The 12,708-nt window shown below is 55.2% G+C and overlaps 5 protein-coding genes across 5 annotated transcripts; 2 read left to right on the forward strand and 3 right to left on the reverse strand.

Moving 5' to 3' along the window:
• Positions 1-937: 937 nt before the first annotated feature.
• PG997_013312 (uncharacterized protein) lies at positions 938-2,312 on the forward strand (the record flags this gene model as incomplete). Its single annotated transcript, XM_066817626.1, has 2 exons — positions 938-1,450; positions 1,515-2,312. The coding sequence occupies 2 exons, from the start codon at positions 938-940 to the stop codon at positions 2,310-2,312; spliced, it is 1,311 nt and encodes a 436-aa protein (XP_066663318.1).
• An 824-nt stretch (positions 2,313-3,136) lies between these two features.
• PG997_013313 (WSC domain-containing protein) lies at positions 3,137-4,845 on the forward strand (the record flags this gene model as incomplete). The annotated part of the gene is made up of 2 exons (XM_066817627.1): positions 3,137-3,278; positions 3,344-4,845. 2 exons carry the CDS (start codon positions 3,137-3,139, stop codon positions 4,843-4,845), a joined length of 1,644 nt encoding a protein of 547 aa, XP_066663319.1.
• A 505-nt stretch (positions 4,846-5,350) lies between these two features.
• On the reverse strand, positions 5,351-6,952 carry PG997_013314 (uncharacterized protein; the record flags this gene model as incomplete). Its single annotated transcript, XM_066817628.1, has 3 exons — positions 5,351-5,559; positions 5,636-6,701; positions 6,752-6,952. The coding sequence occupies 3 exons, from the start codon at positions 6,950-6,952 to the stop codon at positions 5,351-5,353; spliced, it is 1,476 nt and encodes a 491-aa protein (XP_066663320.1).
• A 1,974-nt stretch (positions 6,953-8,926) lies between these two features.
• PG997_013315 (uncharacterized protein) lies at positions 8,927-10,462 on the reverse strand (the record flags this gene model as incomplete). The annotated part of the gene is made up of 4 exons (XM_066817629.1): positions 8,927-9,853; positions 9,909-9,979; positions 10,029-10,271; positions 10,333-10,462. 4 exons carry the CDS (start codon positions 10,460-10,462, stop codon positions 8,927-8,929), a joined length of 1,371 nt encoding a protein of 456 aa, XP_066663321.1.
• Positions 10,463-10,812: 350 nt separating this feature from the next.
• On the reverse strand, positions 10,813-12,180 carry PG997_013316 (uncharacterized protein; the record flags this gene model as incomplete). Its single annotated transcript, XM_066817630.1, has 3 exons — positions 10,813-11,708; positions 11,759-11,919; positions 11,969-12,180. The coding sequence occupies 3 exons, from the start codon at positions 12,178-12,180 to the stop codon at positions 10,813-10,815; spliced, it is 1,269 nt and encodes a 422-aa protein (XP_066663322.1).
• Between the last annotated feature and the right edge of the window lie 528 nt (positions 12,181-12,708).

Raw genomic sequence — 12,708 nt, forward strand, 5'->3', positions numbered from 1 at the left:
GAAGACCAATTCACTACACACAACAAACCCTTCATTGTAAGTCAACTGCATCGTCTACACGAGGGTTTCGATCAGATTGCTAACGGGCAATTAACGAAAAAGCCTAGACACCCACATTCATCCTACCACTTCAATCAATATGCCCTTCTTCTGGTCCAAAGGCATCGGTGGCCGACACTTCGGTACTTCGGTCCATGCAGGCCGAGATGGCGTCCACCGCGGACCGTGGCGATTCAGCTTCGGAAAATTCAACTGCTTCAAGGCACACTAAGCCCGCCGGCCCTCTTCCTACGACATCGACGAGAGCTCGATGTAGACCTCGAGACTGGCAAACACGACTGCGACCACGATCACGAGTTCAGGGCTACAGCTGGAGTTGGTGGGGAGTTTCCATGGATGCAACGAACGACGAGAGCCACGAGAACCTGTTATATTTTGTTTTCTTGATACCATACATGCACAGCGAAGTTTTCGACTTTTCCATAATATAAACTGATTGGGAATACATTTTCGGCCGTCTTGTTTGTTCTGTTCTCGCCCGCCGATGCCTGACTGCAACAGATACTACAACAGCGCTAAAGCATCATGCCGGCCGGGGGTTCATTACCAGGTAGGTTGGTGGCCGCCTAGCAACCTCGCCTAACATTCTGTGGCAACGCCCTATTCTAGGCAACAATTTTTGGAAGATGAACCGCAACTTGAGATGGGAGAGGCTGTTGGTTCACGGCTCGGTTGGTGGCATGAGGTCGGCGACTTTTCACATTTGCATTTTTTCACCTGTTAAGAATGACAAGTCTTCGCATCAGTTTTACAGTGTCGTGTTAACTTGGGCTGGCTGCTGAAGCTGCCTTAAACTCCTAGTGACGGTCAACCACGCGTAACAATCCAACCAGACAGCGAACGGTTCTGCAACATGTCCATACCATTGCTATTCGTCATGATAATGGCACTTAGTGCGGCTGCCGGCATTTCCGACAGTCCCAATTGCCCGGCCGATGGAATCCTCCAAGCCAAGATCCCGGATTGGAAGGGCCTGTCCACTATGGTTGCCGTGCATGATCATCTTATCGCCTGCCGCGGCACCATTGAGCACTTGGACCTTCGCGTTTACTTAGCAGGTTGCTCCGAGTGGCCCGACCGCTGGAACTTTCCCTTCCCTTTCACAGGTGGCAACGGTGGCAGGGAAGAGCAACAGCAAGGAGACACTTCCTTCTCGTACTACTATCCCACCCTCAAGTCCCTGAAGCTCGATGGCTACAAGTTCGACCAGAGCGACTGGGCTGACCTCCAGCCCAAGGACTGGAACTACCTCTGGTGGATCCAGAGCGGTAGATTCCGGAGGTGGTGGGCGCTATGGTGGTCGACGCCCCGTGAGCGGCTGAAACTGCGCAACTTGGACCTGTGGCTCGAGGCCATGGACTGGGGCGCACTGGAGCGCCTCGAGTTCGCCGTAGGGGGCCCCAGCATACTTTGTCGACGTTGGCGCCCGGCATCTAACGAGCCGTCTCAAGGAGCTCGCCGTTGGGGCCGGGCGCGATGGGCCCCGCCATGCTGCGGTCAGACTATTCACTGCGGCGTTGCCGCGAGATGTGCGGCTCGAGAGCCTGGTGTGGACCGACCCTAGCTGGGACCCCGCAGCCCTGGGCCCCATCCTGGACCGTCACGGCCCGTCGCTGCGACGCCTCGAGATATGGTCTCACGAGCCGTGGTACTCCGGGTACTTTGACCCGGCCAAAGCGGCGCTCAACGTGTCGCAGATCCAGCGCATTGCCGAGGGTATGGGATATTTTCGAGGCGGTCGCGTCGGTCCCACAGCTAGTCTCGGCCGACGTCTGGCTCGACCTCGCGTCCGACTGTATACGTGGTGGCCCAACGACCGAAGTTTGGCCCTCGCGGGCATGCAAGGCCGGAGAAAATACCGGCGGCCGGTTCTCGACCTGACGTCGGTATCGGACATCTTCCGGTTCATGAGGGAGAAGAAAGTAGGCCCGGCCGAGTTGGAGCGCGTGACCTTCTGGGTCGGCGACTGGGAGAGGCCATGGGATGGGCCTATATACGAGCAGAGTTGGGTCGAGGGTAGGAAGGCAAGAGTCGACTGTAATGTTCTTCGTCAAGACGACGACGGGCCGCGCACGGGAATCTTGGAAGGCATGTGTGAATTCACTCTCAACCAAACGGGCGGCTGGGTATTCTTCGATGAAGAGTTCGGGCTCGATGGAGATGGGCTGCCGTATAGACTGCCGTATACTATCGCGACATTGGCGGTGGAGGAACAGGAAGTCCTCAACTTGCAAGGAGAGATGGCGCTGTAACCAACCACAACTATGTTGAGTTTGGATCGTTGGCGGTGTCCCAAAGGGCAGGGCAGCCTTTCCCCCTTACCGCTCTACAGAGGTGCTTTTCTGGAGTGTCTGAACTAGCGATACGATACGAGACGAGACTCAATTGTGGCTTTGGGTCGATTCTCGTGCTCCAATCACGGGCGCGCCCACCCATTTGCTACACGGGCTACCCGGCGGTTTCTGTGATTGAGCAACCCACCTCCGTCTCCGCTTAGGGGTAAAAATAGCACCCCGGCACGGTTAGGCCCGAGGAGCCCAAGGATCCGGCACTCATTTGCCGAGCTGTCACTCCTCAACCCCTGATGGCGTTTGTAATTCAAGGGGCCGCCGTATTGGCTCGGGCTGCAGGGTTCTGGATCGGATAGATCCCAGGGCCAGGAGTCTAGTCTCGACTCTATTAGCTATTACTCCGCCTCCAGACCCTCTTCCGCTCAGAAGTGCGGCCTTCACGAGCTTCTGCAAGCAGAAACCCACCCGCATGAAGTAGCAATGCCAAGCCCCCGGTCGCATCGATACGAGAATCCACGGTCCGCACTGCAAGCTTTGCTTCTTTCAAACAGCTCCGGAGATTGCATCCTTTTTCAAGCTCGACATTCTTGCGATCTCGTTATAAGAGTCCGAGGGCTGCCGCGAAGATGTTGCAATCATTCAGTCTAATCAATCATCCACTTGCGCATCTCAGATCGCATCCAGTCGTTTATTTATTCGGACTTTGTTCCGAACGTTTTTCAACCGGGCTCTGAAACCAATTGCCCTCGGATTACAGTCGCTACTAGAAAACGAAAACCGCAAATATGAGGTCGACCACGATAACATCATACGTCATCACCGGCGCCCATCTCGCCAGTGCCGCTTTCGTATGGCCGTCAAAGTACGACTATCTCGAAGATCTGTACAGTCTGCAAGCCGGCTTCATCAGACACGGCTTCATCGACAGTGAGTAGCAATCCTTAACCGCGATCAAAGCCCCCCGACCGCGCCCGCTAACAGGCTCCACTCAGACGTGAACCCTTGCTCCTTCAACACGGGCGTCAAGGGCCGCCAGGATGCTGCCGCTTGGGTACGCACCGCGTATCATGACGCGGCGACGCACGACGCGGCGGCGGGAACGGGCGGCCTCGATGCCTCGATCCTGTTCGAGACCGACCGGGCCGAGAACCCGGGCACGGCGTTCAACGACACATTCGGCTTCTTCGCGGCGCACTACAACGGCGACGTGTCGTTTGCGGACCTGATCGCGCTGGGCCTCGTCACGGCGACGACCAGCTGCGGCGGGCCCAAGGTGCCCTTCCGCATGGGCCGCATCGACGCCACCGAGGCCGGCGTCCTGGGCGTGCCGGAGCCGCAGCAGGACCTCGATAAGCACAAGGCCATCTTCGCCAAGGCCGGTTTCAACACCGAGGACATGATCGCCATGGTCGCCTGCGGCCACACGCTCGGCGGCGTGCACCACGAGGACTTCCCCGACATGAACGAGAACGCCAACAAGGGCGAGACGTCGCGGTTCGAGGGCAACGACAACGAGCACCCCTACCAGTTCGATAACGCCATCGCGACGCAGTACCTCGACGGCTCGACCGAGAACCCGCTGGTCGTCGGCCACAACGACACCACCAACTCGGACAAGCGCATCTTCGGCGCCGACGGCAACAAGACCATGAACGCCCTCAAGGACCCGGCCCAGTTCAAGACCATGTGCGCCGACATCTTCGCGCGCATGATCGACAGCGTCCCCGCCGGCGTCGAGCTGACCGAGCCCCTCGAGTCCTTCGACATGAAGCCCTACATCACCACGCTCGCGCTCAACAGCAACGGCACCCTCGACTTCGCCGGCCGCATCCGCGTGCGCGTGACCGAGGGCGTCACGGACCGGGACCCCGAGGACCTCGCCGTGCGCCTCGCCTACACGAGCCGCGACGGCGCCACCAACGGCACCATCGAGACGCAGCCCGAGCGCCTCAGGGGCGGCACGTCCACGGGTCTATTCAACGAGCTCTTCAAGTGGTTCAGCTTCGAGACGCAGCTCGACGCCAGCACCGGCATCCGCGGCTTCACCATCGAGCTCACCAAGCCCTCGACGGGCGCCGCCACCGTCTTCGACAACGAGGGCACCGGCTTCTACCCCGTGCAGGACGCCATCCTGTACCAGAAGTCGCAGTCGTGCATGGACACCACCACGCCCACCAACCCCTTCCCCTTCACCGTGACGGCGGCCGTGCGCAAGGACCAGGCCGAGGGCGCCAAGGCCGCCATGGAGCTCGCGTTCCGCACGCCGCGCCAGGGCATCGTCATCAACAAGCTGGAGAAGAAGATGTTCGCGCTCGAGCGCTCGGACAAGAAGACGCCCAGCGACGAGTACGTCCTGTACGAGGTGCAGATGCCGCTCGCCACCTCCAGCTGGAGCACCACGATGGACCTGGTGCTGGGCGAGGGCGAGGGCGAGAAGCGGGTCACGCACCTGCTCACGAACGAGCTGGCTGGTGTCGCTTGCAAACCCCTATAGATATACAAAACGGATATATGACATAATCACATAGATGAATAATGAGAGATTGAATAACAGCACCATAAACATTTCAACTTGATGTGACCGCTTGAGACGCCCAGCTTCGCATTTCAAGGGGAAGGATGGGGATGAACCTCCGCTCAATCTCAAGAAAGAGGGTTTCGTGATGGGGTGTCATGATATCTCCAAGCTGCCAAGGTACACAGTATACAGCTCTGCAATATAAACCCTCTCGCGACAGACTTCTACCACATACGACCATATCCTGCTGAATACTAGGGATCCCGTCCGCTCTCCCATATATAAGCAGCAGAGAGCCGAATTAGTACTAGGGTCGGTGACGACCTGGGAATCCTCGGTGTTGTATGTTTTCTTTTTGCCCTTTCGATTTGCTGTCTCGTTCTTGCTGATGCAGAATAGATTGCTACACAATTGGCTTAGCAAGGAGAGACTGTCAACTCGACTGGGCATGACAAAATCCCAAGAAGCATACTGAATACAATCATCTAGTTCCCCAGTACCAAGTTCCATGAATCAGCTCTGGAAGAGGATCGAGGCCGACAAGGAAACCCGACCCTTCGGCATAGCATGCGTCATTTTGGCATTCTTCGTTGTTGGCTACTATGGCGTTTCTCATGAGGAACTCATGGAAATCAGCGCGGACTTCGAAACCGGGATCGTCGTCATCAAACACGCCATCTCGGAAGCGAACTTTGAGATGGCGGCGTAAGACATACTCAAAGATTTTGAAAGTCAGGGGTGGCAATGGAGATTCGCAATAGTCTACAACCGTGTTTGGCTTGCCGGCGTTGTTGAAGACGTTCAACAGAGCCCAAAAATCCCAAGAAGTCGTCGAACCCAGCTTCACTGTAGAACACCCGCTGCTGGTCATCAGCCCCTGACGCCGACGGAGCAGACTTTCGAACTGCGGGACGTGCCAGGATCTTGGGCTCGTCGTATTTAGGCTTGCGATCGTCGAGGATAATACCCGGGATGCGTAGCTCTTCGGGGCTGAAATGGCCGAAAAGAACCACGTGGGCCTTTCTGGGGTAGGTTTGGGGGTCGGGATCAAGATCCTGGGGTTCTCCTTCTTCCTCGTGGCGGCTGCGGTCGACCGGGCTGGTGTCACAACACGCGCGTGAGTAGGCGGGCCACGACTGTATGTGGCAGCTCACCCAGAGCACCTGCATCACTTCCCAGGCGATAAAGTGGGAGTCGGAATGCTGACAAGATTCCCTTTTCGGGAGAGGGCAAGGGCGGTCTGCGTCGCTGTCCCAGCTCTCGGGGTCGATCAAGTCGTTGCAGCACGCAGCGCGGCCCTCCTTCTGCTCAAAGGCCGAAGAGTGAGCTCGACGACCGGCATCATCGGAAAGGATCCTGCCCACGAGCCAATCGGCGACTGGGCCGAACGTCGCATGCTCGGCTTCCGGGGTCGGTTGCATGCTGTACGCTGCAAAGCCTTCCAGATACCGGTAGTCTTCGCGAGAGTAGTCCTGTTCCTCCATCCCGCGCCACTTCTCCGTGTCGTCGAAGAAGGGGTCCCTGTAGGCGCGAGACAGCGCAGCGCCGAGGACGAAACTGCGGTAGATGGCTTTGCGCAGGCGCGTACTCCACTCGGGCATTCCCTCCGGACTCTCGGGAAGACAGTTTTCGTGCAAGTCGAAGTCGTCTTTGTGCCGGATCGATACCTCAAGGGCGTGCACGCAATGGTCAAGGTCCAGGATGCGTGGGAGCTCTTCGAGGGAGAGAGGCTGAGCGCTGATATCGTCGAGCTGCAGATCTGCTGGCGGTAGTTGCTCCTGGTGCTCTGCGTCGATGCATATCTGTATGGCGCGGACCTTGTTGCGGGTGGGCTGGTCAGCACAAGCCGGGCAAGTACACAAAGAAGAAAGTCGGGACTCACAGCAACCAGGGCCTCGTCGAAGCAGACTACACTGCCGGCTCCGACATCTCTTAGGATGGTTGATGTATTACTGCGCAACACGCTGCGTAAATATCGGCATGTGTCCCCAAAAGCCAGGACGTCTGCTATCGAATCGCAAGACCGTAAAACAAGGACAAGCAGCTCAGTTGGGCCAGAGCTGGATAAGAAAGTGGTGGCCATGTTTGGGGCGAGAAGAATCTGTTGACAGTCTACAGTTTGCTGCAGGCAAGGGGGGTTCTTACTCACTATATGCTTGGTGTTACCAAAGTAATCATCCCGGTGCGATGGCGGTTGATTGATCGTTTCCGTGGGTGGATCGCACGTTGGTTGCCTAATCGTAAGGAGGCTGGCTTCGTCACCAATGTGCAATGACGGCCCGATGGCAGACCCATCACGGTGGATTCCGGCGGTTTTCTCATCGTCCCCTGCCTCAACATCTAACTACACGCATATTTCGCACCAAGGGCCATGGAGTAGTTGACGGCGGATTTTGTTGTGTTTTGATGTGCGTGTTATTACTACGGCCCCTTAATCTATAGATATACTGGCGGACACTGGGTTCCGAATTCCGGCGTTTAGTTTTGTGGAGAAAATGGCTTGACCTCGACACATCTTTGCAGGTGCTTTTCGTTCATGAGTCTATTAAATTGCGTACTTGCCTGGTGTGATATTACGGGGAACAGTCTGGCTCTATGGATTCATTTTTCCTGAAGCAATGTATCTATACTCACGAACAAATTGGGGAAAGATCGCCACGACTGACCTAGTATTATTAACCGAGACGCTTACTATCTGAGTATAGCCCTTGTAAGCCGCATATTACTAATTTGAGGGCGTACTTCGTAGTACTCATAAGCCAACAAGTTTTCGCCAAAACTCTAACCTCGGGATCTTTTCTCGCAGGGGCATGACAGCAATGCCACGGGGAAGTTCTCGGAGGCATACGGCCAGTCGGTGGCAGAAGAGGTATCGACGAGTTTGTGTATCCGGATCCATACAGTGCAATCCGCCTCATCGATACCATTCAGCAGAGCGAGCACTGGCAGAGAACACAGCCTAATCGAGGTTGACTCAAGACAACGGTGATGACACCGCAGATATAAGCAAACACGGGAGCACCTAGGGAATTCTTGAACCAAGAGCCATGTTAGCACGAGGACCCCAAAGGGGGGGGTGTTCGGATTTCGGCTTGGACAACGATGTACACCAGGAAACCTTAGCCGCTCAGGATCGCTCCCAGCATGGTCAAACATGTCCGCAATGTCAAAGACGTAGAGCCTCATCGCAACATGCAAAGGTCCACCCGAGTCACGGAAAGCGTTCAAGTATGTCGGCCAGATGCGGAGGGAGGCCGAGATGGACTTTTATAGCTTGATGCTGCTTCTGTCGGATGGCTTGGATAATGCCGCCGCCGTCGAGGTACACACACATGAGGTGCCTCCTGTAGCAAATGTGGCATGGCTTCTGGTACTCTCGGGATGATGCTTTGGCGAGAAGTACATCGGCGATGTATAATTCTGGCTCCAACGCCCCAAATAACGTCCGGGTCAAGCGCAGGATATCTCTGGGCGACGCTAGGAAATGTTTCCCAACGAGCCAAAGAACATCATTGGAAAAACGCCGCCGAGGTACGAACTGATCTGGTCCCATGACGCGACAGGAGCTCGTGCCGCCGCCAGGAATATGTGACAAGGGCTTGAAGGGCTTGGATCTGATTCAGCTAATATTTAACTATGGCACTTCTAGGGTCTCTAGTTCTTTTCTCACTTAAAGTGAGGTCGAGTGTAAGGTTTATATATATATCGTAGGGGACCTTAAGGTCCTTCCTTCCTTTATTTTCTACCCTTAGGCGCCGTAGCCCTTCCGGAATGTAGGCCCCTGTTGGGCCGATGCTGCATGCCAGTTGGTTCTGCAGAGTGACTGTTGGATCTGCGTGTGACAGAATGCCAACCCTGCCCAATATGGGGCTGGAAACAAATAAGCGAAGCTTTGTTTGTGGCGACGAAAATAAGTTCCAGTGGTATCTCACTTTGATAGGCCTGTGGAGATCCATGTAGACTGCGGACAAGGATGATAGTCCCATGTATAAACGGGCTCATCTATCCAGAATTAATAAATACTAAAATTTGTAGTGGCATAATCTATCTATCACATCTAAGCGGTCTTGTTTCCATTCTCTGTTAACAGCGCCGACTCAAAGGCTTGTACGAAAGCCACGCAGTCGCTGAAAGTGTTGTACAGAGGAGCAGGGGCAACGCGGATGACGTCCGGCTTTCGCTCATCCACAATGACTCCGGCTCGCTCGAGCTCCTTCATAGTGACCGAGAGCAAGCCGTCTGCAAGCAAAAGGCTCAACTGGGCGCCTCGTCGCTCCGGCTCCGTGGGCGTGATGATGCGGAAAAGCTTTCTGGCATCCTGCGACATGGACTCGAGGCAATGTTGTAGGAATGCGGTGAGCTTCTTGGACTTTTCTCGGAGGGCGGGCACACCCCCTGCGAGCTCGAAGACCTCCAGGGAAGCAGTCAAGCTTGTAATGTCGAAAATGCTGGGGTTGCTGAGCTGGAAACCGGCAGCCCCTTTCACCGGATGAAACTTGGTTTCCATGGCGAAGCGTGTGCCCTTGTCGTTCCCCCACCATCCAGACAGCCGTTTTCCGTAGCCACGCTCGGGTGTATTGTCGGCAATCGTTGTTGTCACCAGGCTGTTCCGGGAGTTGATGAACATTCCACCAATGCAGCCAGGCCCGCCGTTGAGGTATTTGTAGGTGCACCAAGCTGCAGCATCTACGTCCCAGTCGTGAAGAGACAGAGGCACGTTGCCGACGGCGTGGGCGAGATCCCAGATGATGAAGATGTCACGCTCGCGAGCGAAGGCTGTGATGGTTGGGATGTCGAGGAGCTGACCAGTGTAGTACTGGACACCGGGGAGGAGTATCAAAGCTGTGTCCGAGGCATGCTCTGCTATCAACGAGGTGATGTCGTCAGTCGTCAAGACATTGTCCTCAGAAGATGGAGACTGGACAGTAATCATGGACGTTTCTGGCGACAGGCCATGGTGTTGGATCTGGCTAAGTACCGCAAACTGCAAACGTCGATGTTAGTCTCGAATAGGGGTAAGGGTCATTTGGGCCACGTACATGGTCGCTGGGAAATGCCTTGCGCTCAAGGATGATTTTGTGCTTGCCGTTAGGATCCGGGTTATAGAAGGCTGTCATCAAGAGATGAAGGTTGGCCGTCAACGTTTGCATCACTGCAACCTCCGACACGTCTGCCCCCCACAATCGGAGCCATTAGTTGTGCTCCCTTCTCATCCGCATGTAGCCAGGTGGGCAATGGCGAATCGTCGAGGGGCTTAAAGTGACCCTGGACGCCCTGGGTTCCCCATGTGTCTAGGTATTGCTTGATGCGCGTGGATGTCCTCTTGGGCTGGAGTCCAAGCGAGTTGCCGCAGAGATAGGTGCATGGCACCTGGTCTTCTTGTGGGCTCACGGCATGGGAGTCTGAGGATACCGGTTAGCACGAGATGTAGATTACGCAGGTGCTAAAAGTAGATAGACCGACCTTGGGTGGCTAGCGTCTGTCGTTTGATATCAGCCTTGGTAGGTATGACGAACTCGTCCCTCAAGGAACGGAGTTGGTCCTCCCTGTCTAGTACCTCGGCTTGAGCCGAGAGATCGAGCGGCTGAGACATGGGGGATGACGTTGGTCGGGGAGAGACAGGGACAAGGCTACACCGGAGGTAATCAGCGACAAGTTTGCACGACCGCGAGCAAGTCTTATGTTGCAGTGAAATGGGGTAGGAAGGCAGGTAGTCGAGATAAGCAATTGCCCGAATATTGGGATCTGAGATGGCGACGTCGGCTAGCTGCGGGCGGATGCTTGAGACGAGATCAAGATGAAACCCCGCCTTCGAGTCGCATCGCCTTTCGCTTTAGGCCAGATCGAGTAGGTGGGGTACAGGAATTCTTGGTCAATTTACTAGCAGGTCTCCGTAAGAGGTAAGTTACCTAAGGAGGTACTCATCGCACAAAATCCCCAAACTCAGACACCCAAACTCAAGCTTTGCCGCTCACGTCCTCGTCCTTCTTCTGTTTGGCTTCTCCCGGGAACCCTCTGCTTCTGCCAGTAGTACCAGAGCGCCGACGTGATCAGAGTCGTCGGCACAGCCCAGGCCCAGTATATCCAGAAGTTGTTGGACACGGTCCAGCCCGTGTCGGTGTCAAACTTGAAGAACGACATGCTGAAGATGCTGGAAATGAAGGTGGCCGGCAGGAAGGCCAGAGTCAGCATGGAAACCGTCTTCATGGCTGCGCTGTCCTCCTTGGCAGCCTTGCCGATGGCCACCGACACCCCGGAGTCGTACTGCGTCACCATGTGGAACGCAAGCTGGATCTCATTCTGAAGCCTCCTCTCGTTCGCCTTTGATCGCCAGCGCAGGCCCTTGAGAAGCTGCTGAGAGAACAACAGGTGCCCGTGCACCGTCTGCCATCCATCGTCGTTTCCCACTTGGGCATTGACAGACTCGTGCAGCGACAGCATCCCATCCATGGTCTCGATCGCGACATCGAGGGTTTCCGTGACGTGCACAGCGTGGCGCGAAATGTCGTGCAGAAAGCGGTATGGCGGTTCCGGCTTCTCCTGTGGCGCCTCCTTTTCTACCGCCCTGACATAGTCTCGGATCGCCATGACGGCTACATCTTCAATGCGTACAACCTCGTCCATCAACTTGGTGTATGCCCAGAAAGGATCCCGCCTGTACTCCGTTTCCAAGGGGGGAAACGATGTAGCGATACGCTCGGACAAAGATGGATGGGCATCGAATACGAGGACTGACAGCTGGTTTGATGATGCTACCCAGTGTGTGAAGATATTCACTTTTAGCCATTCGTACTGGGCGGCCTGGCCCACCAGCTTCATCTCAAAGTACGCCCAAGTATCTGCTAAATGTCAGAAACCGTGCGCGGCTCCATCCTCATCCTGGACCTACTAATACTCAAGAGGCCAGCAGCATCTCGTTTTACTTCACAGCCGAAATACCCATTGGAGCTCTTGCAATGGTCCGTCCACCATAGGTCTGGTATGCCGAAGGTCTTCTGGAGCGTATGCCGGCAGCGCTCACAGCCGCGCATCCTACTGGCGCTCGCGAACCTAGCTCGATCAGCAAGGGAAAAAATGCAGGCATCCAATTGCGACTTACAAGATACACATGGAGGAATCTCGAGAGAACCAGCAAGAGTCATGAAGGGTATCCTCATGGAACTCCTGAGATTTTAACTGGCGGCGCAAAGCCGGCTGAGTGCAACCAATAGTCTCCGGTTCCTGTTGTTGCTGTGCCCAGTACATGATAGTGATGTCCGAGATGCTCAGACAGCGCTCAGCGGACATACTGCTCGTAAGTTTACTGGACATGTTGACAAGCTGGTCAGCTTCAGATTTCCTGCAATAATGTGATGAAGGGCAATAAGTATTCCTGCTCTCTGTGCTTACGGCGACAAGGCATAATCAAGGACCAGTCCGCTCCAAATCCTGGGGGCGAAGCACCTCCAAGGCGCTAGGCAACCCACAAGGCAAACTGCAGATTCTGAGGCGCAGCAGTATGCTGTAAATTCGGCACCTGTGAAGACGAAAAACGACACAACCAATCAGGTCAGTGTTTCAAATATTTCTTTGGTAGGCATTTTGGTTCAAATCGTCAAGTTTTGTCTGGCTATTCCCATACTTTCCAACAAGAACACGGAGGTCATGCTGTGTTGCTTTAGAAGCGTGGGGTGTGCTTCAAAAAAAAAGATTACATTCTGATGAGTTCGATGCCTACTATCCAAGCTACGATAGGTCATGAGACTATCGAAAATATGGACGAATTACTTAGATCGAGGCAAGCCAACAGGAATCAAGTGAAAAGGCCGAGAAGAAAGCAAACAAGGATCGGCAGCAGGG

This window comes from Apiospora hydei (assembly GCF_038363865.1).
Source record: "Apiospora hydei strain CBS 114990 chromosome Unknown utg000009l_segment0_segment0, whole genome shotgun sequence".
NCBI classification, from domain to species: Eukaryota; Fungi; Ascomycota; class Sordariomycetes; order Amphisphaeriales; family Apiosporaceae; genus Apiospora; species Apiospora hydei.